Source organism: Crinia signifera, chromosome 1, assembly GCF_055691185.1.
Source record: "Crinia signifera chromosome 1, ASM5569118v1, whole genome shotgun sequence".
NCBI classification, from domain to species: Eukaryota; Metazoa; Chordata; class Amphibia; order Anura; family Myobatrachidae; genus Crinia; species Crinia signifera.
The window spans coordinates 184,366,117-184,391,398 of NC_139217.1; the positions used below are offsets into that span (position 1 = coordinate 184,366,117).

Consider the following 25,282-nt stretch of genomic DNA (forward strand, 5'->3'; position numbering starts at 1 on the left):
TATTGTCTGGTCTGGATCAGACGTGATTCTATGAACTCTAAGTAGCTGAGAGTAGGGGAGTCCCTTTTTTAAGAGACACTGGATGAAAACTATTAGCTTTTAAAATAGTGTTTCTATCCGTTGGCTTTACGTAAATGGAGGTTACAATCAGATTTTGGTGTACTTCAATGTTGATGTCTAAAAAATGTATATTGCTCTCACTGATATGGTAAGTGGGCATCCAAACTGTCCGTGTGATTATGGGCATCCAATAGAGTACTTAATGCTTCCTTAGCTCCTATCCAAAAAATGATCAAATCATCAATAAAGTGCTGGTACAGACGTATTTCTGGTATTAAAGTGCCATTCCTGTAAAACAAATCCTGTTCAACTGAAAACATAAAAGCATTGGCGTACAATGGGGCCACTGAGGACCCCATCGCAATTTTAGGGGCTGTTAACGCTTTCCCAGACTCCCGTACTTACTCCAATGCTCTGCAAAGTGGGAGATTTTGGATTACATTTTTAAATCCCCTCTAAAAATCCTGCATTTGCCACTGGCAGGTCATTCACATGATGGAGACATCACAAAGTCTCACATTCAGATTCCCTCACAGGCATTGCGGTTGCTAGGCGACCCTGAATCGGGGACAGCTGGAAGTAAAAAGATATATATATACAGTAAAGCATTTGGCACCCAGTGACATAAATATATCAAAGAAGCAGTGCAAAGACAAATCGCACCAAAAATAGAGAGATAAAGAGGTTATTACACATCTATAGGAAGATATTGTAAATTTGTTCATTCAGTCCTTTTGGTGATACAGTTTGTAGCTTGTATGTCCAATAAGTTTCTAAATAGAGCAATCTTTTCTTTCTGTTACCACCGCGGATGTCATCTGGAACGTGATCAATGAGTGTATATTACAGGCTGACAAGATTATGTTTCTCAAGTGAAAAATGCTTAGTGACTGGTTGTTCATTGATTTTATTGTTTAAGGCTGCACGAATTGCTTATCGATGGAGGGTGATTCTATGCCTAAATATTTTTATAGTCTTCCCCACTTAGCAGAGTCCACATGGACATTTAAGGAGATAGACCACATATGAACTGGTACATGACAGAGCGTATCTAATATCCTAGTCAGCGGTGTAGCTAGGTGCCATGGTGCCCGGAGCAAGGGCATGATTTGCGCCCACCCACCACCAATCCCATACCCTCCAACTGCACCGAATTTGCCGGTACAGTACCGTTTTTAACAGTCTGTACCGGCAAATATAAAAAAGTACCGAATGTATCGATTTTTTTTAAAATTTCGTCCGGAGTCAGTCACTCACTTAAATGTTCCTCCTCCGTCCTGGCTCCTGGGCCCTGGCTCCGTGTGCCGCCTGTGCCGGTGCAAAGTCGGCTCTCCCCTCTCCCCCACCCGTTCCCAAGAGTGCATTGCGCGGGCCGGCGCCATGACGTCACGCGCCGGCACCGCACACACTGAGCAGGACGGACAACATGTCAGCCCTCAGTCTCTTGGCGCGAATCTGCCTGAGGGCTGAGAGGGGTGCTGTGGTGGCCAGTCCCTGCGCGCGTCACACTGTGGTCAGGATGATCAGACATCTATGCATTGGAGGAGCCTGACCCGACCTGCCACTTCAGCCTGAGTCTGACTGTAAGTGTCTTAGGCTGTACTAAATAATTCATCTGCACAGTGACTTTACTCTTCTTAATTACATACCCTCCAACATGGCTTGGCTCCCCCCCCCCCCTAAAAAAATGCCCAGTATACATTCGGAAAGAGGGGGTGACCATGCCCCTTTATCCATGACCACGCCCCTTTCCGAATGTGTACCGATTTCTGCCCTAAAAATGTTGGAGGGTATGCAATCCCCCAAACTCCATGATCCATAATTATGGTTATTCCCTATGATCCATACTTAAAAACTAAAATCCATCTTGATGTGACAGACTGAGGATGCACAGCAGGGCGGCAGCCAGCAGCAGTCAGTCAGCCGGCCAGTTCGTCATCACAGCCGACTGAGCAAGGCTGGTGCTGCCTATACATATGCCCACACCAGTTTCTGATGGAAGTAGTGCTGCCGAAACATATGCCCACACCAGTTGCCGATTGTAGTAGCACTGCCTATACATATGCCCACACAAGTGTTGGACAGTAGTAGCACTTCCTATACATAAAGTCCACACCAGTTTCTGATCGCAGTAGCACTGCCTATATATGTCCACACCAGTTTCTGATGGCAGTAGTGCTGCCTTTACATATGCCCACAGCAGTGGCCGGCGGTATTAGCACTGGCCATATACATTTCCACACCAGTTGCTGACAGTAGTAGCGCTGCCTGTACATACAGTATGCATAAACCAGTTGTAGACACTAGTAGCGCTGCCTATATATATGCCCACACCAGTATGTGCAGAAATGTGGAAGTAGTCAAATAGTGATTTCCACACTTCAGGGTTAAAAGCTGAATCTGGCCCAGTATCTATACATAAACATACCCCACCCACCCCATTATTTGAAAAGTGTCTCAATATAAAAAAATAAACCTTTATGATAAAACACTTTACTGTTTCTTCTGCACCTGTTTGCTTTTTAAATCTTCTTCAGTTCTGACTGAGGGTCGGGGAAAGGACAGGGGATAGAAGGAGGAGATGGAAGAATGGGGAGGAGATGGAGGGGAAAAGTGTTGAGGACTGCATTGTCCTCATAGAAAGATGAGGGAAGGGGAGGCGGCGCTGATGCCTGTTCATTATATTGACAGGAGACTGAAGCTGGGAGGAATGGGTAGGAGTGTCCAGAGTGAGGACATTGGGGAGCCGCTCACTGCCTGTCATAATCTCTGACAGGCTGCGGCAGCCAGGAGCTACCAGAACAAATTATATAAAGCACACCGCGCAGGATGTACAGAGGGCTGGGGGAAATGGGCACTGCTCTTTGTTTTACGCTGACTGTATGCCTAATGACAGCTGACAGGCACATAAGGGTCCTTCCGCTGAGGAAGAGAGGGCTGCTGGACTAGGTGCACAGTGTAAGTGTAACACATGGACCAGCTCTCCCTTATGTGCCTGTCAGCTGTCTCTAGGCATACAGGCAGCGGCACTGTAAAAGAGCGCTCTCATGACAGGTGCTGTGGTGCTGGCAGACCCTGACTCCCGGCTCATTGGCGGGGGGGACGGCACCCTGCTCCCTCTCGGTGCCTGGAGCGTGTGCTCCACTGGCTCCACCCTCCCTACGACTCTGCTCCTAGTCTTCTATTTGTAGCCTGAATGGAGATGGAAGAAAACTCTAGTTTGTGTCATTGCACTATATGTTGTGCATCCTGTGCACCTGTAGCAACCTCTGGGTTTTACTTGTGTCCCCGTAGGTAGACAGGATAATGACCCAATGGCAAATGTTTCTTCCTCTTGTAAAATTTGGGGAATGAATCACCCTCCATCGATCCGCAACTCGTGCAGCCTTAAACAATAAAATCAACAAACAACCGGTCGATAAGCATTGTGCACTTGAGAAACATAATCTTGCCGGCCTGAAATATACACTCATTGATCATGTTACAGATGACATCGCGGTGGTGACAGACAGAAAATATTGCCCCAATTAGAAGCTTAGTGGATACACAAGCTACAAACCGTGTCACCCAAAGGACTGAATGAACAAATATCTTACAAAATCTTTGTATGGCTGTGTAATAACATCTCTCTATTTTTGGTGCTATTTGTCTTTGCACTGTTTCTTCATTATATTCATGTCACTGGGTGCCAAATGCTTTATTTTATATATCTCATTTTACTTCCAGCTGTCCATGTTGCAGGGTCGCCTAGCAACCGCGATGCCTGTGAGGGAATCCGGATGTGAGACTGTGTGACGTCTCCATCATGTGACTGGCTCGAAAGGAAGTGCACGGACAAAAGTTGCAGGCTGCATAGAGATGCCAGGAAGGAGGTTCTGGTGCTGGTCTATTTAGGTGCTAGTCTATTTAAGTGTTGTGTGTAGGGTAATTGTTCTTACCTTGAAAATGGAGTAAAATCTGAAACATTGGTGTTATCAGTGTCTTTTTCTTCATTTTGAAAGTCCAGAGGAGTGCCATTATTCAGTCTTTATCTATCTCTCCTGAGTGATGCACCCGGGCAAGTAAATCAAGTTTATTGGATTGCCGGTGTCCACAATTCTATATACAGTATACTGTATATATATATATATATATATATATATATATATATATATATATATATATATATATATATATATACATATATATAGTTATGTTTGTGTGTAGCAACACATGTGCATTCATCGTAGTGGCCCCCATGGCCCCCGTGGCCCATTACATTACACTGACAGAAATCAGGTGCGACTTAGTGCACCAAATGGGCACTAGTGGCTGCAATGTAGTCATGATGAGCGTGGAATTTTTCTAAGAAGAAAGGGCATTGATATAGCTAGTCTAATATGCCCCTGCCTTCCATCACAACAGCACTCCCTTGAATCTATATGATGTTATCCCAGATGTGTCGAGATGTATCCCAGATGTGTTGAGCATTTTGGATAAGGGATACTCAACCTGTACTACAACTCAGTAAATCAAGAAATAGATTATGCATACTGCAATGTATATAGTCACCCAAACAAGACTAAGCTGAAAGATCACCAGTATCCGTTCCTTACAGTGTTCTGTGGGAATTGTCCCAATTTTGTATACCTCAGAATGAGTTTCCCAATGGTCCTCTAGGTGATGAAGCAATGTGAGTTTATGATGGCAAACCAACTAGGCACCGAAGTTACAAAAATATGTCACACTATTCATTCCCAATGTGTGCAAAAATAAAGCTGGGTACCACCATACACATAATCAATGACCATTTCCTCAAATTCCTTCTATCATTCAGGGCCAGATGTATCAAGCTTCAAAAAGTAATAAACTGGAGAGTGATAAACAACCAGCCAATCAGTTCCTACCTGTCATTTTTCTTCAAACCAAGCCTGTAACATGACAGATAGGAGTTGATTGGCTGGCTGTTTATTACTCTCCATTTTATCACTTTTTCAAGCTTGATACATCTGGCCCACAGTACAGTATGTACACCCTATATCAATAATGATGAAGGCTCCCATGAGTTGCAAGTGAGGTCTTCTGTCATGAGTATATGCAGCTCAATTTCATCAATGACATTGACTTCTCGGTGCATAGCATCCAGTGTGTATGATACGAATAACGAATGACATGGACGTCACCACAGCCACAGACATTAAAATTCAGCTTGAAATCCAACCATTTGGGAATATTGGACGAATGACGCATTTGGTCATTTGCAAAGTCGCTTAGTGTGTACTCACAATATACTGTAATTTGTCTGTCACTTTGGAAAGTTCAAAGGAAATTATCAGCTGATATCATTCATGGCGGACGTTGCCTAGTGTGTAGCCAGCTTAAGGTTGTATCAGAGTCACAGTACACTGAAGGCTTCATCCAAGTAAGGATCCTTCAGTTCTCCCTGCTAAAGTGGACCAGTACTTCCCATTTATCTTTACCCAAATAATACGGTATAAACTGATAAATCTGCTTATCATACATATCATTGATTAGATAAAATGACAGGAAAGTGTATAAGATAAAAATTGCAGAGTACAACTTTGCCAATGAGGTTTATTGATACATTTACGGAAGTGTGAGAAGTGGGAGATGTTTCCCATGGCAACCAGCCAGATTGTACTTTTCATGTATCTATCACCTTCTAGAGCAGGCATGTCCAAACTGCGGCCCTCCCGCTGTTGTTGTGAAACTACACTTGCCAGAATGCCTTGCCATAGTTTTAGTATTCCCTAATAGCAAAACTGGGGCAAGGCATGATGGAACTTGTAGTTTCACAACAGCTGGAGGGCCATAGTTTGGGCATTCTTGTTCTAGAGAATAATAGCTAGAATCTGATTGGTATGGGCAACATCTCTCACTACTAAAAACTCGCACTTTAATAAATTTACACCTTAATATGAGAAAATACACTGTGAATATGATATAGAAAACCAACTAATAAAAATTACATGCACAATCAGGGTCGGCGCCACCACTAGGCAGCTTTAGGCATTTACCTGGGGTGCCGGCCACTGGGGGGGGGGGGGAGATGGAGCAGCCCCCCCCCCCCCCCCTGGATAGTATGGCCACCTCTGCATCGCCCATCCTCAACCCGCCCCCCCCGTGGAGTGACAAGCTGGGGTGACACCCGCACACCACACACTCCGTGCCCTGTCTTTCTGTAGAGACCTGCCCGTGTCCTGCCGTGCAGCAGCAGCCTGAGTCCTGGATGTGGCAAGGAGGTGAGCGCCACACCCAGGACCCCCGCAACACTCCCGGCAACACGCCCCCCCATGCGCACGAGCCGCGCCACAACACTCCCGGCACAGCCCCCCCCCCCCACCCCCGAGCAGTGCACAACACTCCCCCCCCCCCCCCTGTACACAATACTCTTATTTAATAATTTCTTATAAAACCCAAGGATACTAACACTAATTTCTTGGTCATAGCTGTAAGCAGGGAGTTGCAAGAATTCTTGAACAATTTTCCAATGTCAGATTGCCTGCCAAATATTTGTACATCTCTCATGACATCGTATGCGTACTGATATGCTGTCAGATTGCCAGCCTTCTTGTTACTCATGCTTACAGTATGTGTATATAAATAGTTTTTATAAAACCCTTCTATCGAAATGATTTTATGACTCAGAAACTGCAATTATAATGTATTACATCTCTGTACATGTATAACAGAGAACGATACAGCAAGAATCCAAATAATTGAACATTTCACTATACACAAATTAATACTACTACTTAAATATGTCATTACAGATACATGGCTATCATCAATCCACTGAAACCCCGCTTATCTGCTACTTCGACAAAAGTGGTCATCGGAAGTATCTGGGTGTTTGCTTTTCTGCTGGCTTTCCCTCAATGCCTTTATTCTGAAATCAAAGTGACACCAAGAAGGACTCTTTGTTTGCTTGAATGGCCAGGGTTTGGAAAAAGATTGACGTAAGTTATTTTTTCGGTACTTGTGTATTATCACGACGCCCATCGCATAGCATACCATGAGGCATACGATGGTATGCGATGCGATATCGCGCGATGTTGTACAATGTCATACAATTTTAAAATTGTATGAAATTGTATATGGCATACAATGCCATGGGAAGCGATTAAAAATTGTGTAAGCACCCTAATGGGTGCTTACAATGTTAAATGCACCCTAATGGGTGCTTACAATGTTAAATGCACCCCCACGCCACCCCCCACTAAAAACGTGAACCCGAAGCGTGGCGAGGGCAGCGGTACGTGTCCTTCGACCTTTTCATACCCCCACTATCGACGTCGGCGTGGAGTTGAATTCATATAGTGTGGCGAGCACAGCGAGCCACCACGCCCAAAGCGTGGCGAGCGCAGCGAGTCCCGCGAGGGGACGCGCATAACTTCACAGGTATACGTGTCCGCTCGCCGCGCTTCGGGCTCGGTGGCTCGCTGCGCTCGCCACACTTTATACAATGAACTCCACGCCGACGTGGATAGTGGGGGTATGAAAAGGTCGTAGGACGCGTACTGCCGCCCAACGCGGACTCGCTGCGCTCGTTCTCGTTTATAGTGGGGGTGCATTTAACATTGTAAGCACCCATTAGGGTGCTTAAAAGCACCCATTAGGGTGCTTATACAATTTTAAATCGAATAGGGGTCTAAAATCGCGTCGCATCGCATGCCATCGGTTGTAAGGCATGCGATGCGATAAAAACATTGCGCGATCAATATCGGGGGCGCCGTGATAATACACAAGTACCATTTTTTCTCTTAAACTAAATTCTACACTACAGTATGTGATGCTTGCTTAATTAACTTGGGATCTGTAACAACTGAGAACGCAATAAATAAAGAGAGGTCTTTATCCTCAGAGTAAATGTCAAGGGAAATGGCAACTTTATCATCTTCATATAAATGTCAGCAAATTTACTTGCAACACCCAGATAAAACTGTCATGCTGCAGATATGTATGCAAACCATTTTTAAAGAGGCAGCCTTGGTACTGGAGTTGACGGAAAATAGTTGCTGATGACCAGGGCAGCCAAGAGGAATGCCGGGCCCCGGTAAAATGTAGGGGGGTGGCCTTAGTGTGGGAGGTGTGGCCACCTCCCGCGCTTAGGCAACCTCTCCAAAATGTTTACAGGGGGTGCAAGAAAACGCTAAAAACTCTAAACTCAGCAGCAGCAGCACACTCCTGCAGCATGTGCTGTGCTGACAGCAGGCTCAGCATGAGATCTCACGCTGTCAGTGAGACGCTCATGCTGAGCCTGCTGTTAGCACAGCACATGCTGTAGAAGTGTGTGCTGCTGTTGCTGTCCAGGAGGGGTTGGACCAGGGCCCCTGCCGGGCCCCTCCTGCAAGCTCGGGCCCGGGTAATTAGTACCCGCTCCCCCCCCCCCCCTCTCGGCTGCCTTGCTGATGACGGACTAACAGACAACATATCACATTTAGTGAACTGAGCTGTAGGGGAAGCTATTAACTAGGGGTAATGCTAGCAGAGGGACTGAGAGAGGTTTTTAGCACAGTAGCAGACAAAGCCATTCAGTCAAATTGGTGAAATCCATGACTATTTCCATTTGTAGTCCATGTGGTTCGAAAAGTTTTTTCAAAAAGTTGAAAAAAATTGATGTGTTGATCATATGTGCATCAACCATTGTCATGTTGTCCAAGGAAACCTGTTGACCTACTTATCATACAGATACCAATCATATCCAGACAGACAGTACATTCAGTAGCTGGATATACATAAACGCTAAAGCATTGTTAAAACAAATACATAATGCTATACAGTGCACAATACTTCTAAAAGAAGCCTTACAAAATATATATTACCAGCAACATAATATCTATTTACAAAAAGTGCATATGTCTGTTTTATTTACATAGGCTGTGAGTGGTTTGCCTGCCAATAAACAGCCAGGCCACTCACAGCCAATCAGTGGCAATTTACCATGGTAGTGGCCAATGAATGGCTGCTGCATGGCTTTCTAGCACCCTAGGTAAACTTCAGCTTGCCACCACCACCCACACACCAAAATCAACTTTCCAGAACCTCAGATGAAAGTATTGAGGTGGCGACTTAAAAGTTCAACATCTGCCATTTGCATAACTCTAAACAAGGATCCCTCTCATAGGGCCAGATGTATCAAGCTTCAAAAAGTGATAAAATGTAGAGTTCTAACAGCCAGCCAATCAGCACCTAACTGCCATGTTACAGGCTGGGTGTCACGTCTGAGGGGTGACTTTGTACTGAGACTGGAGTGAAACGGAAGCTGGGTTCTTTAATTAGTTTGGACTGCATATACAGTACAATGCTAACCACTGAAAGCAATGTAGAAGTGTTATGAAGGTGCCCGTGACCCCCTTCCTTAACTCTGTTGCCCAGGCCTAGCGTCCACAGACAAGTGCAGAACTAGGCTTCGCCTGTACCCGTCCCGGCTGTAAGGGCGAATTAGGTCCGCCCAGACTCCGTTACAGGCAGGAGTTATGATTGGACAACCTATCCGTGGAGACGGACCCGGCGCAAGAGGACAGACTACCTGAAAGGATGGTGGGGGCCACCGACACTTCCGCACACCAGAGGGCAGGCTATAGCCCCAGGGGGTGATAACACCTGAGGGTAGTACAGATGTAACAATACCCAAGGATGTAACAACAATAATACAATCAGAGCGATACACCGAGGTGTAGGTGTAACAATACACTGCGATGTAATTAACAATCCTAACAGAGTAATACACTGAGGTGTAGGTGTAACAATACACTGCGATGTAATAAACAATACTAACAGAGCAATAACCTGAGGTGTAGGTGTAACAATACACTGGAATGAAATAAACAATACTGACAGAGTAATACACTAAGGTGTAGGTGTAACAATACACTGGGTTGTAATAACAATAATGAAAACCACCAGAGATGGAAGCCGAGGGTGATACCCGACTTATCTGAGAGCCGCGGCTGCCAGGAGGTATGGACGCAGCAGTACTGGCACACAGAGTTGCTTCTCTGGGTGGAACACAGGACTACAAGGAAAGAACCTCTGTATACAAACACCGACAGGCAAGGCAAGTGAGTGAGGACTGGGAACACTCTTAGACACGCTGGGTAAGAACTATAACCGGCCTCTGACCCGGCTTACTGAGGGGTTTAAATACCATGAGTGACCAATGAACGCCTGCCTGCCTGATGAAACTACTGCTGCAGCTGATCGCTGCACCCCTTCCTTCGCGCAGCCGCCTGGCGTCTCCATCGCCCAGGCAACCGCTGCGGCAGGGGAGGAAGAGGCGGCGTGCTGCTAGCTGAGAAGTCAGCACCGCCTGCTAGCGTGATGTCACAGTGGCATCCCGGTCGCTTAGTAACGGCCGGGACGCACTGACTGGAGCGTGCCGGAAGATGGCGTAGGTTTCTCGGGCTGTCTCTGACAAGGACCAAAGGCATGGTAGTTAAAGTCAATGTAGGACTGGAACTAAGAGGAGTCTGGGGAGTAATATACAGAATGCAATGCTGGAGATATGAACTGTTCCTGACCGATGTTGACAATCGATGGTGGAAGATACACCGGAGACATACTGCAGGTAAGTATTTGGCTCAAGTAGATACCTGGTAAGCAGGAACCGATGGTGAAGCAAGGTCTGGACACTGAAGGGAGTCAGGCTGCAGCAATGTGGTAAGCCACAGATGCTATGGAAAGCAGGATACACTCAGAGGGAACAGGAGACTGTTACCCTAAGGCAGGGGTTCCCAAACTTTTTTGAATCACGGCACCCTAGTGTATCAGAATTTTTTCACGACACCCCTAGGCCCAAAAACAATGAATTAGATTAGGTTTATATGCGATTCTTGGGGTCAGTTATGTGCTAAAGAGCAGGATTTGCTTCTGTTTGTACACATTTTATGATTGGCAGGCACCAGCACTGGTTTTGCCCATAAATAATTAACCATAAATAAATTGAATTGGTCCTGGAACACCAACCTGGGGCACCCCTGCAAGTGTCCCGAGGCACCCCAGGGAGCCACGGCACACAGTTTGGGAACCACTGCCCTAAGGACTTCATTGCACTGACTGTTTGCTTGACCCAGCTTCAGCATATATTGGAGACAGAAATTATGTTTGGTGTACATGTGGAAAGGCCTGAGGCCTGTAACAGATAGAAGGCCCAGTGCTGGGAGCTTGTGAGCAACAAGGCCGCAGACTATGTTCAGCAGTGCCAGCTGGACACTGGAACGCTGCAGCGCATACCTGGATGACAGTCTCTGAGCAAGCCTAGAGAAACACCTGGAATGTACGTATGTGTTTCTCAGACCTTGAATCGTGACAGCAGATTTGAAAAATGACCAGTAGGAGCTGGTTGTTTATCACTATCCACTTTAACAATTTTTGAGGCTTGATACATCTGGCCCATAGAGTCATCATTCATTTTGTGACACATTCAGGGGCACTCCCCAGATTCTTGAGCCCCTAGGCAGCTGCCTAATGGTAGAGCCAACTCTGGATGGTGGCAGAACTCAAGTGTGACCCACCACTTGTGGAAGCAATGACAGCATCTGTAAACAGCATTGCTTTGAAGTCCAGCATGGATCGGTTTGTGCTTTTTTTAACCCATGGCATGATTACATGGACAAGAAGATCGACTAACATCAAGGGATATCTGAGTATGTATATGCATAAATTGCTACCCGGAATCCATAACTTCCAGGGTTGTGATATACGTTACCCAGTAGGGTAACCACTCGCATCTGTCCAGTAGGACCTCTAGCATCTGTCTCCTCCTGACATTTTCAGCAGATTCTATATGGAATGTTGTCATGAAATGATCAACTATTGTTACAGTATAGCAAACTGCAGATACTTTGAGCCTTATTATGATTCAAATGCTCCCCTGCGCATTCGCATGGGGATCAATGTTTTCTTTATGTGTGTGCACATTTCTGCACATGTGTATACGCTGGGTGCGAGCGGGCATGACGAACTGCTAGTTCGCCATCCGATTCGCACCTATCAGTGGGGGGCATGTGGCGGCAGGGATGAGCTGCACCATGGCAACGCCCACCGTTTCATGGGTGTTCCTCAATATTTTATCCACATGCAATGTTGCAATTTTGGCAGCATTGCATGTGGACAAGAATAAGGCCCATAATAACAATATTTTCAGAATTAAGTTTCAACATTTAAATAAAAAAAAATGTATGTTTATTACTTTGTTTGGTCTGTATCCTCAATATGGCTCCCTGGTGGAATTTGGGGGTTGGATATCACCTTTATCAACTCCTCCTCCAAGAATTATGTGGACTGCTAGACCTCCCCCTGTTTTCTAGCTTTCATAGAGCTTTTCTGCCATCTAAGAAACACTTTTTACAGCTCTCCACACAAAACTTGCAGGAGCTGACAGCATTCACTCCATCACATGCCCTCTGCCATAAAGCCTTCTTGCGGGCCGGAGATGTGAGGTATGCCTCAGCCTCTAGTGTCTATTCATGTACTCTCACAATTGCATGCAACAGTGCACAGTTTTCCATAAGAAAAATGCACATTGCTCCCTGTTTTTGTCTTGCAAACTCTACAAGGCTCTACCTCTTCTCCACCCTCCTCCCCTACAACCTCCCGATTTTCCTTACTGTTGAATTGTCCATCCTTCACATTAAACTACACTATCCTACACCTGTGACCACCTTCACAAAACAAATCAATGAAAAAAATTTAAAAGTTATGCTTTTATAGGGCATATGAGGTCAAATAACTTTTTTAGGAGGTCAATAGTAAAAATTGGCTTCAAAGCCATCACACTACATATAGTAACTACTTTTTGGATTTGTGTATTTTTCACAGGTTCTGGTGGCAACCCTTCATGGTGTCGCATGCCAGTTATGTAGGCACCTTGTAACTCGCAGGCTGCGACAACTTAGACCCCATGAAATTTACACCCATGGACCCAACTGTGCAGAGTTTGTATATTCTCCCCGTGCTTGTGTGGGTTTCCTCCGGGTGCTCTGGTTTCCTCCCACAATCCAAAATATATATGGGTAGATTAATTGGCTCCCAACAACAAAGGATTTGCCCTAGAATCATGTGCGTGCATGTAGATGTGGTAGTGACAGGGATGCCGAGAGGTGTGGGGGGGGAGTACAGTTTACCCAGGCAAGGCCTGTCAGGGGGCCTGGATCCACACACACACTTTTTTTATTATTTATTTGGCCGGCGGTGGGTCTGAAGGAGACCAAGGTCATCGTTTAGTAGTCGCACTGCGGCTGACTGCAGGGCCATTTTTACTAATGCCGCGCACTGTATGGGGAGCACATCGTGATGCCTATTACAGATTACAATGCACACCGTGATGCCCATTACATATTACGCCACACACTGTGATGCCCATTACACTGCACACTGTGATGCTCATTACACATTATGCCCCATATGGTGATGCTCATTACACATTACACCCCACACTGTGATGCTCATTACACATTACACCCCACACTGTGATGCTCATTACACCCCACACTGTGATGCCCATTACACTTTATGCCCCACACTGTGATACCCATTACACTTTATGCCCCAAACCGTGATGCCTATTACACATTACGCTGCACACTCTGATGCCCATTACACTGGACACTGTTATGCTAATTACACATTATGCCCCACACCGTGATGGCCTTTAGGGGTAAAGAGAGTGACGGTTTTCTGGAAAATGAGGGACTGAGAGACAAGGTGTCAGGGATTAAAAGATAAAGAGGGATAAGGGGAAGAGAGAAGGAATTAGGGAGACAGGAGGTGTCAGGTTGAGAGTGGGAGGAGAAAGGGCAGGCTGTTGTAGGGGTGGCGCAGGCATGCTCACATGCTGTCACTTGTGGGGGATCGGTGGGCATGTGCAGGTGAGACAAGAAAGGCATGCTGTCACTTGCAGGGAATGGGGGTCACAGGCACACACAAAAGAGGAGGGGTGCAGGCAATTACTTACTGGGGGGGTCAGCAGGTAGAGAGGCTGTAACGAGGGGGGGGTGGCAGGCACATTCTGGTGAGAGGGAGGAAGCAGGCTGTCACTTGCTGGGGGGAGGGGTCGAAAGGAACGTGCAGGTGGTAGAGGGGGGCAGGCTGTCACAGGGGTAGCAGGGATATTCAGGTGTGATGGAGGAAGCAGGAACAAAAGTTTTTCAAGTTAAAGGCAGAACATGTAATATCCCCTCTCCCTCCCCCTTTTGTTACCTGCTGTTTGCTAAGTTCAGATAGTGTTCATACTGTGGACTCTGTCACTGTGAGAACCGATGACTGACTGACCTTTGAACTCCTCTGTGATCCTGTTGTTTGTCACAGTGCAACATCTCCATCCTGTGGCACAGCCTGACTCCCTTCAGTGTCCAGACTGGAAATTGAGCCCAAACTATTGCTCATTGTTATTACTACATCGGTTATCTGATCATCATTGCTTTACCATTGTGATACCATCATTCATCATACATCTCTGCTTACTTCATCTGCTACCAGCCACCATCTCAGAGTGTCAACATTGATATCATCATCATCAGTGTATTAACATTGGTTGCAGTCATCATCTGTGGACCTCTCCTGTGCCTATGTTAGTGGTATCTGATTGCGCTCCATACTCACCTGCAGTGCTCCTCTGAGTCTGAAATTTTTCATGTTTTTTTTTATTTATACTGACTTGGTTCATACTTTACTATCCAAGTGGGCATAGAGTGGTACTTATAAGGTGTCCATGTCACATGTGTCAACCTATACACCAAAAAGGTGAAAAACTTGTATAGACCCTTGTAGTGTCGACCATGTACATGTTGATCTTAAGCTTGTGTCAACCTTCTGTCATTATTGACTTGGGGAGTGTTCACCATTCTTAGGTGTCAAACTAGTCACCGTTTACCAATAATGGTTGACCTAGTGACAGTCAACCTAGACATTTTCTACCCATTATCCCAGAACGTTGTAACCATGCATAGTTAAAATCTAAGGTACTTGTGTATTATCAGGGAGCCCGATTTCATGTAAATCTCATCCGATATCACATCCGATTTATCGGTCGATTTGCGGCCGATTTTCTGCCGATTTGCGTCCGATTTTCGGCTATTTCCTGCTGATTTGCATGTTATTCCATCCTTGCACACCCCCAGGTACTATGCGATGGTATGCGATGTGATTTTTGGGAAAATGCCCCTGATTGTACAATTAAATATCGCATAGCAACGCATGCCAGCAAGTGGCATGCGATGCGATGTGATTCGCAATTTTAAATGCACCCCCATTGTTAACGCCACCCCCACTATCAACGCCAACCCGAAGCGTGGCGAGCGCAGCGGTACGCGTCCTCCGACCTTTTCATACCCCCACTATCCACGTCGGCGTGGAGCTGACTTTAGATAGTGTGGCGAGCGCAGCGAGCCACCGAGCCCGAAGCGTGGCGAGCGGACGCGGATTACTTTACATGTATTCCGCGTCCGCTCGCCACGCTTGGGGCTCGGTGGCTCGCTGCGCTCGCCACACTATCTAAAATCAACTCCATGCCGACATGGATAGTGGGGGTATGAAAAGGTCGGAGGACGCGTACCGCCGCCCCTCGCGGGCTCGCTACGCTCGCCACGCTTCAGGTTGTCATTGATAGTGGGGGTGGCGTTAACAATGGCGGTGCATTTAACATTGTAAGCACCCATCAGGGTGATTGTACAATTACAAATCGAATCGCTTCACATGCATCGCATGGCATGCATCACATGCCACTATATTGCATGCCAATCACTAGGTCACTACGATGGAAATTGGGGGTGTGCAAGGTGTGCAATGATGGAACAGCATGCAAATCGGCCAGAAAAAGTGAAAAATCGGTCGAAAATCGGCCGCAAAATCGCATCCGATTTTTCCATGCGATTTTCGGCCGATTTTCGGCCGATTTCGTGGGCGCCGTGATAATACACAAGTACCAAATCTAAACCCAGCAGTCCAGCTGCCTCTGTTGCCTGACCATATGTGTATTGAAGTAAATAGCAGATAAAAGACCAGTTGGCTAGTTTTAGGTTTAAGAAGTTACATTGTATTTCTGCTGTCAGTGATAGTGGTGAGAAACTGCCCTGTTTTCAATAGATATTGCAGGGCAGTGTCACCATTGTCTACTGATGAAACTAGTCACAGGTAGTGTATCTGTAATACCCCTTTTACACCAAGGAATAACCCAGGTTGGACCCAGGTCGGACCCAGGTCAGCGTTGGTGTAAAAGGGGTCAACCCAGGTCCAGTAACACTGGTCTCCTACCCAGGTCCTGACCAGGGTTGAACACTGGTTGGACCTGGGTCATGGTCGGTGTAAATGGTCCCAACCCAGGTTGGGACATCTGGGTAGTGCTGAAAGGATACCAGAAGTGCTGGACGCCTTTCCACAGTGCGCTGCAGTGGCAAAAGACAGCAGCCAGGAAGGATACGGGCAGTGCACACAGAAATCATAATTGGATAATTGGATGCAGTATCATTTATATTATCATTATTATTATTATATATTATTTTTTGGGGGGGGGGCACATGGGAGATTCGCTCTGCGGCTGCAGGGGAAGGGGCTGGGGAGAGCTCATGAATGATGCTGCACTTTTATACCGCTATGTATGCTTGAGCAATGAATAAAACTTTTTGAAAAAAAACAACATTTTTCAGTGCTAACTTGTCATGTCTTTTCATTTTTATTTTAAAAAATTGAGGGAAGGTTATCTGGCAGTTTATCCTAAAATGGACATTTTAATGTCATCCATAGGGAAAAGCAGTGCTGACCCAGGTTCAGTGTAAACGGCGCAGACCTGGGTCCGACCTGGATCACAGTGCTGTGTAAATGGGGTATGAGTGACGTGGTATAGAGGTCTCATCAGTGCCTGGAACCTGCACATCACAGGCCCACATAAGCCACCCAAAACAAGTTAGCTTGTTCACGTGCAGCCTGTGGGTAAATACCCAGTATTCAGTATAAATGCCAGATTTCTCCTGGAGTGACATCTCACACAGCCAATAACTAGTAGAATAAGGCACCCATCCTGTAAGTTTAATATTGACCTGATGGCCAATCATAGGGGCCATTGTGCAATGAAACAGAACCCTGCTAAAATGCTTAGTTAGTGTTATCCCTTGTGTTAAGTAGGCCAGGTGGCCAGTTAGTGGCTAAGTACAGTATGTTTAGTAAAAATTATTAAAATACATCTATAAAACCTTCTAAAAGTGTAGAATTGAACTGGTAGAGCTGTTCCTTATATCAATGAATTATCTTCTAGTTAGCATTTGAACAGTCTGTTGCATAATGTGTATGCAGGAGCATTGGACTGGTTAAAGACGATAAACAGCTTCAAACACTTTTTCAGCAATGAAATCAGGGGAATGAAATTCCATGATGTTGTTCCTGACCTCCTGATCCTGCTCAAAAGATGAAAGGAAAGTACACACTGAGCAATAAATAAATTTGATAATCTTTCCGCTGGGTCGGAGCATTTGCTGGATTTGCTGAACACCTAATTAAAATGTGGAACTTTTTCCAATCTCGCTATAAAGATGTCTCTATTAAAACTCAGCAAATGATAGAAAAACTATTTCACTTTCAGCCTAAGAAAAGGGCCCTTTGAGGTGATGCATACTCATTAAAATGTAAAGATGGACAGAGTGCCCTTTTTGTCTATGAAATAGTATATTTACCTATAATCAGTAGAGTAAATCAAAGTGGTGACAGATAGAAAATTACCTACAGTATTTTGGAGAATTAGATTCCCCCCCCCCTCTCTGTTCTAAGGTTATATTGGCAACTGGGAAACATAGTTTGGTTTATACTTTCCCTGAATTAACAAAGAAAGAAACATACTGTATACTTCATGGTCCTGTGCCTTTTTCAGCCTTCCCAGTAATATACAATGTACTATAACTATGAAAGGATAATGCATCTACCATATATTAAAACAAAGAGATAAATGTTTGTCTATGGCACTTGAAGCATCACAAAACAACTTAAAAAAAAAACTTTTGCAATGATTGCAGAAACTTTGTTCAAGGGAAATCAAAGCTATAGTTTATTCTATATTACAGTCATCATAGATTGAGTGCCAACACATCTGTTGTGCAAAATATCTGCTAAAAATGCTAGTGTCACTCACATTTGTTATATAAATTCTAATAAAAAAAATGCTGTGTAAAAAAATATTATATTTCCTATATAAGGTAAACATTACAGGTCATTATGATGAATAAAAATATTTTCTTGGCAATATCACACCTATTTTGACAAAATCAATTGGCACTCCAAGGGTTAATATTGTACTGCATTTAGGGTAGTGATGAATGACAATGAAGCAACAAGAACAGTACTAAACATCAGCAAGATAGATTTGCAAACACCCATCAAAAATATTAAAACAATGCATAACATTGTACAGTCCACAGTTTCAAATGATGTCTTATAAATGTTCAATCATAAGTATTGAAGGTATTAAAGTGAACCATAATGTTTTCCTCTAATACAATTTTGCTTACCGTACGTACTCGAGTATAAGTCGACCCGAATATAAGCCGAGGCACCTAATTTTACAACAATAAACTGGGAAAACTTATTGACTCAAGTGGGACCCTCACTCAAGTATAAGCCGAGGGGGTCTTTTTCAGCATAAAAAATGTTCTGAAAAAGTAGGCTTATACTCGAGTATATATGGTATTTAAAATTTAATGACATTATTTGAACCTCTATACAGCCGAATCTAAATGATAGCATTAATAATTGCTTTTGTTTTATATTTTAGGTATCAGATCATTGTGGTATTGTTTGTGTATTGTTTCCCATTACTTGTTATGGGTATTACATACACAATTGTTGGAATTGCGCTGTGGGGAGGAGAAATCCCTGGGGATACATCTGATAAATACCATGAACAACTCAGGGCTAAAAGAAAGGTAATTTATGACACTTGTTCTAATTATTTGAAATGTGCTTATGGATTGAACCCATTTTGTAAGATTTGGGTATTTTTGTTACCCAGAATAAAGTATGACATGCAAGTGCGTGATAAATCTATCAAATCAGGTGAACTTCCCCAGACTCTACTTTTCCATGAAGATTTAACCCAACAACACCTACATTTTTTTCACTTTGATACGCACTTTGTTGTTTATTGATATCCATATAAAATGTTCAGTGCCTTAAGAGGTAGCCATAATGGTTTGTACACACAGTAAAGGCCCATACACACACAAAGATGTGTCAGTAACGACCCATCGTTAACTACCATCTTTAATTTTCATCCTTGAAGTGAAAATGAACGACCTCAGCATTGCAGATGATCACTGGTGCACGACGGCTGACAAACGACCACAAAGGATGCAGGACCTTTTCTATTGAAAAAACAAACAATGTTAACGACCATAGCCAAATTGACCTGCATGCATTGACAATGGCTATGGTCTTTAACGACCCACGGGAACGCGCATCGTTGGTAGTCGTCCGATGTTAGAAGACGATGTTAAAAGATTCACCCTCTAAACGACCCTGAACGAAGTCGTTCTGGGTTGTTCAGGAGGTGATTTATAATGGGGTCGTTCATCATCATTAAGAAGACATTGTAGTGTGTGTATGGGCCTTTAGATTTACCATTCAATGTTGAGTATATAGTCAAAATCAAATTGGTGTCGCATAGACATCGAATGGAGATTGCACATGATTTTGAGCTTTTGATATTGATGCACACTCCTGTTCAGCTAAAAAATCGAAAAGCCAAATAGACAGTGCAGAAATGACTATAAAGATCTGTGCTCATAAGTTTACATACCCTAGCTGAATTTGTTATTTTCTGGCCATTTGTCATAGAGTATGATTAATAATTCAAAAACTTTTCTTTCACTCATGGTTAGGGTTGGGTGAAGCCATATATTGTTAAACAATGGTGTTTACTCTTTTTAAATCATTATGATAACAGAAACTACCCAAATGACCCTGAACAAACCCTGGATATTTTGGCCTGATAACATGCACACAAGTTGACACAAACGGGGTTTAATGGCTACTAAAGGTAACCACCCTCACTTGTGATCTGTTTGCTTGTAATCAGCGTGTGTGTGTATAAAAGGTCAGTGAGTTTCTGGTCTCCTGAAAGACCCTTGCATCTTTCATCCAGTGCTGCACAGACGTGTCTGGATTCTGATTCATGGGGAAAGCAAAAGAATTGTCAAATGATCTGCGGGAAAAGGTAATTAAACTGTATAAAACTGGAAAGGGATATAAAAAGATATCCAAGCAATTGAGAATGCCAATCAGCAGAGTTCAAACTCTAGTTAAGAAGTGGAAAATGAGGGATTCTGTGGAAACCAAGGTCAGGTAGACCAAGAAAAAATTTCAGCCACATCTGCCAGGAAAATTGTTAAGGATGCAAAGAAAAATCCACAAATAACTTCAGCTGAAATACAGGACAAGTGGTGTGGTTGTTTCAAGATCCACAATAAGGAGGCATTTGAAGAAAAATGGTCAAGTCGCCAGAAAAAAGCCATTACTACGCAAATGCCACAAAGCATCCCATGTACAATACTCCAAACAGCACAGAGACAAAGGGAAAAAGAATTGTCTGGCACTTTATATCAAATAAAATACAAATTTATAAAACCAAGAATTAATTAACAAACCCAAAGGGGTTTTATCCTACGACCGACTGCTGCTGTTTTGTGGGGAGTTGCTCAGGCTCCTCGGAGAGAGGTACAAAACATAGACAACACAAATCAAAACTGCGCAGGGGTCGAGGTAATAATTAGATAATAACATTTATTTTAAAAATTAAAGAGTAAAAAAATTATTAAACATATACATAATGTCATAACTGGCCTAGTTATTTAAAAATTGTCACGAATCTGATGGAATCAATACCAGTGTTAAGCCTAATAATCCTCCTGCTGGACAGGATTAATATTGCACATATGCAGTGTTAGTAAAGTTGTATTAGTTCTTTTTTATGGTCAGCGTGCCCAAGTGTGAATAAGGATGATATATTGCAAATTTCTGTTAGTGCCAAAGTTAGTGGGATTAATAGTTCCAACAGGATAAATTTGTACAGCGTGATCCTTTTATGTCTGGCCAGAGCTTGATACCTTCAGTGTTGACACGTAGGGTGGAATACTCATCTCCCAGCTGCTGGTGCTGAATAACCTGGGTCATGCAGCTTTATCCGGAGCTTTTGAGAATTTTTTAGGATAGATGTTCAGTGTCCACTTCAGTTTCTGCTGATGGTTGGAGTTAGATCTGAAAGGTGTAGTAATTCAGATGCCTCTGACGCGTTTACCCGCCTGCTCTGTGCTGTCAACGGCTTTCTCAAATGACTCAGATCAGGAATCAGCACAGAGACAAGCCTCAAAACTTCTGGAACAAAGTCATTTGGAGTGATGAGACCAAACGCTACATTTGGAGAGGATTCAACAAGGCCTACAGTATGATGAAAGGTATACCATTCCTACTGTGAAACACAGAAGTGGATCACTGATGTTTTGGGGATGTGTGAGCTACAAAGGCACTGGAAACTTGGTCAAAATTTATGTCAAGATGAATGCAGCATGTTATCAGAAAATACTGGACAAAAATTTGCACTCATCAGCCCGGAAGCTGCACATGGGATGTACTTGGATGTTCCAACATGACAATGATCCAAAACACAAGGACAAGTTGACCTGTCATTGGCTATAGCAGAATAAAGTGAAGGTTCTGGAGTGGTCAACTCAGTCTCCTGACCTCAATATCATTGAGCCACTTTGGGGAGATCTCAAACGTGCAGCTCATGCAAGACAGCCCAAGAATTTACAGGAACTGGAGGCTTTTTGCCAAGAAGAATGGCCAGCTTTACCATCTGAGAAACTTCAACAAAAGACTTCAAACTGTCATTGATGTTAAAGGGGGCAATACATGGTATTAAGAACTGGGGTATGTAAACTTTGACCAGGGTCATTTGGGTAGTTTCTGTTGTCATTATGATTTTTCAATTAAGTATCTTGAGTTATTTTGCATTTATGTTGTATAAACACAACAAACGAATGAAATACACACAAATATATTTTATCTGCGCATGAAACAAGGTTTTAAAACATGAAACAAAGATTGTGTCCTATCTCAGGTGCTGAATTTGAAGGCCAAGCAATCATTAACTTGCACATATTTAGTGCCAGTTACATATCATGTCCCCAGTAGTGTCAGTTACAGATGTCCGCAGTAAATTTTTAGCAAGGAAAAAGAAGTACATTCTCAAAACTAGGGTTTTCAGAATAATTTGCATAACGGACAGTTGGATAAGGGATACTCAACCTGTAGTATGAATTAAATGTAAATAGCACATGAAATAGCAAAAATTGCATAGCAAACGAAACTTAGTTAAATAGCAAAGGAATCTAACCGTGTGTCACCATTAGTCATTCTTCTGTCTAAACAAATTTTTCTAGCCATTTAATTGTTATTAAACAACACATTATGGTACTGATTCTGGTTGACTTGGTAAGTTTCAAAGCTCGCAGCTTACTGAGTCCCAGAGGGTCCAATCTGCTGCCCCCCGCCGCCACCGTATCCCCTGCAACCATACGAGGGGATGTGTCACAAAGACACATCCCCTCGCTTGTGCCCACAGTAGGAGAAATAATTCAATGGTCGCTTACCACAGAATAATTTCTCCAGGGCATTCAAATATAAGTCAGAGGAGACTTATATTTGTTGGTGGCTGACATCATGTGACGTCAGCTGCCCACCCGGCACACCTCCTTCCGCCCGCAATCCAATGGCAACACCCAGCGTTTTCATGGAGACGCCTATGAAACCCTGCCTGTTCCCATTGGCGCCACCCAGGCCTACTGCCCCACGCCCCTCGTCTGCACTACTCCGCACGAATGGGCTGGCATCTATGCAAGTTGCAAAGTCCTTTTTTCCAAGAAAGCCTGTACAGGCACATAAATTGTTATGCGCATTCGCAGAAACAAAACATTGTTCCCCCAGTGAATGCGCGGGGGGGAATGAAAGAACCAGAATGACTCCCTATATCATATGTCATTGCAAATGTGGTGAATGATAAGAGCTAGAATGAAAAATTTATTAGAATTTTTGCCTTTTACAAATATTTAATTATAAATAACAGACCAATTAGAAAATAAATAGGTTCATAGTTTGCACTGTGGCAGAATGTGAATGAATTTAGGCATAACATTTAAATTGTTGTGTAATTACTTAAGAATATGAACAGATTTGCTGTGTGATGAGGTTTGAAAGAAGTCAGTAGGGGATGAACAACAATTATGAACCCAATACATTCTCCACTTAACAGTATTGTAGATTAATTGAGATGTGTCATTCAGTTCAGAGAATATTGAACATACCCAAACTTGAGAGTTATAAGTAGAACTGAGTACCAAGTTCGTGTTTCTCATGATTTTGATTGGATATGAGTCCATCCCTCATGATAAGGCACACAGGACGGTAATTATAGGCTGTAGGTGCTCTTAGGAAAATGAAGGATTCTATAGTGGGTGGGAAGGGAGACCGGAAACACACTTGCTAGCAACTGTAATGCAGTGTACTGCAAACTCCATTAGTGCTGGCAGTCATAGTACAATACATATTTAACCTCTACTGTACTGAAGGAGATCAAGGAGATAGAATGTGAAGAGAACATCTCAAATCTTAACAGTCCTGTAGTTCACAATCTTAAAGAAAACATTGAACTATGAAGGTAAAAGTTACTGCCAAAAAATGTAAAACCAGTTGTGGTCCTGCACAATCAAGTAATAAATGGTATATTACAAAAGCTCGGACTGTCCACTTGTGCTCTGTAAGTGGGTAACCAAACCAAGGGGGGCTGTGCCGCTGCTGGAACCTGGTGAACCTTTCCAGGGGTGTGGAGCAATTTTGTAGGAAAAAATTGACAGTTAGGGGGAAATTTACTAAGATGGGAGTTGTATTTCACATGGGATGTTGCTATGGGACACCAATCAGATCCTGTCTATTATCTTGTAGAGGGTGCTAAATAAATAAGTAGATTCTGATTGGTTTCCCATAGCAACATTGCATGTGAAATACAACTTCCATCTTAGTAAATTTCCCCTTAATATCTTCATTTAATGTTAGAAAAGGCAGAATACAGTAGGATAACATTTAACAAACTGTTGCAGTTATCGACATCACTCTTATCTAATAGATAAAGTATCTAAGTGACCACAACTATGCACATAAACATGTACTCTGTGCTTTCTACTTTCTAAATTAATGTCTACTTCCTAAATTTATTGACTTCAGTTTTCTTTCTACTGTTCTGAAGACTGTGATTTTCTGCTTGGATGAATTTTGTTTGCATGCTATGCTGTACTTCAATTCCATTCTCTTGTTATGCCTTAAAGGTTTTATATTAGAAAACTTTCATTTGGGTGATTATTTTTTTTATAGTTACATGTTTCTGAATTCTTTTCTATGTAGTTAGGTGTGTTAATATATATATAGATGTGTCCTCATACATCTAGCGTCAATACACAATGCAGCGCAAAGTGCCTGGCGCAAGTGAGCCACTAGGTCCCATGCAACCAGTGGCATAACTGTATACATTTTGCTACCCCAAATAGTTTCAGGTGCCCCCCACCCCATAATGCACCTTACACATTATGCCACACACCGTAATGCCACTTACACTATATGCCACATGCTATAATGCCACTTACACATTACACAACACACTGCAATGCCCAGTACACGTTATGCCAAACACCATAATGCCCCTCACACTATGTCAGACCGCAATGTCCCTCACACTACACACCACACCCGTAATGCTACTTACACTATATACCACAAACCGTAATGCCTGTTACAATTTACATCACACCATAATGCCCCTTACACTATACACGACACCGTAATGCCCCTTATACTATATGCCTCAGCATAATGCCCCTTACACTATATGTCACCCCATAATGCCCCTTACACTATACATCACACACCGTAATGCCCAGTACACTACATGCCACACACCATAATATCTATTACACTATATGCTGCACACCATGATGCCCCATACACTATGCGCACACACTGTAATGCCCCTCACATTATATGTCATTCTATGTGTCCATGCCCATCCCCTCCCCCACCAGCTGAGATCTGAACAAAAAAGGAAATTAAAGCAATCATTCTAACCAGTACCATAAATAATAGGGAGCGTAGTCGGTACTTCTTTACTTTCACGGCGCCAGCATGGCGCCGCGCG

The 25,282-nt window shown here is 43.5% G+C and overlaps 1 protein-coding gene across 2 annotated transcripts in view; it reads left to right on the plus strand.

Moving 5' to 3' along the window:
* TACR3 (tachykinin receptor 3) overlaps positions 1 to 25,282 on the plus strand; it is a 185,073-nt gene that overhangs the window by 84,989 nt on the left and 74,802 nt on the right. The window contains exons 2-3 of one of the 2 annotated variants that reach the window (XM_083178949.1): positions 6,834 to 7,019; positions 18,818 to 18,968. In XM_083178949.1, coding sequence (XP_083035075.1) covers positions 6,834 to 7,019; positions 18,818 to 18,968 — 337 coding nt within the window. The remainder of the gene's footprint in view (positions 1 to 6,833; positions 7,020 to 18,817; positions 18,969 to 25,282) is intronic. The other variant, XM_083178957.1, reaches the window with a different exon arrangement.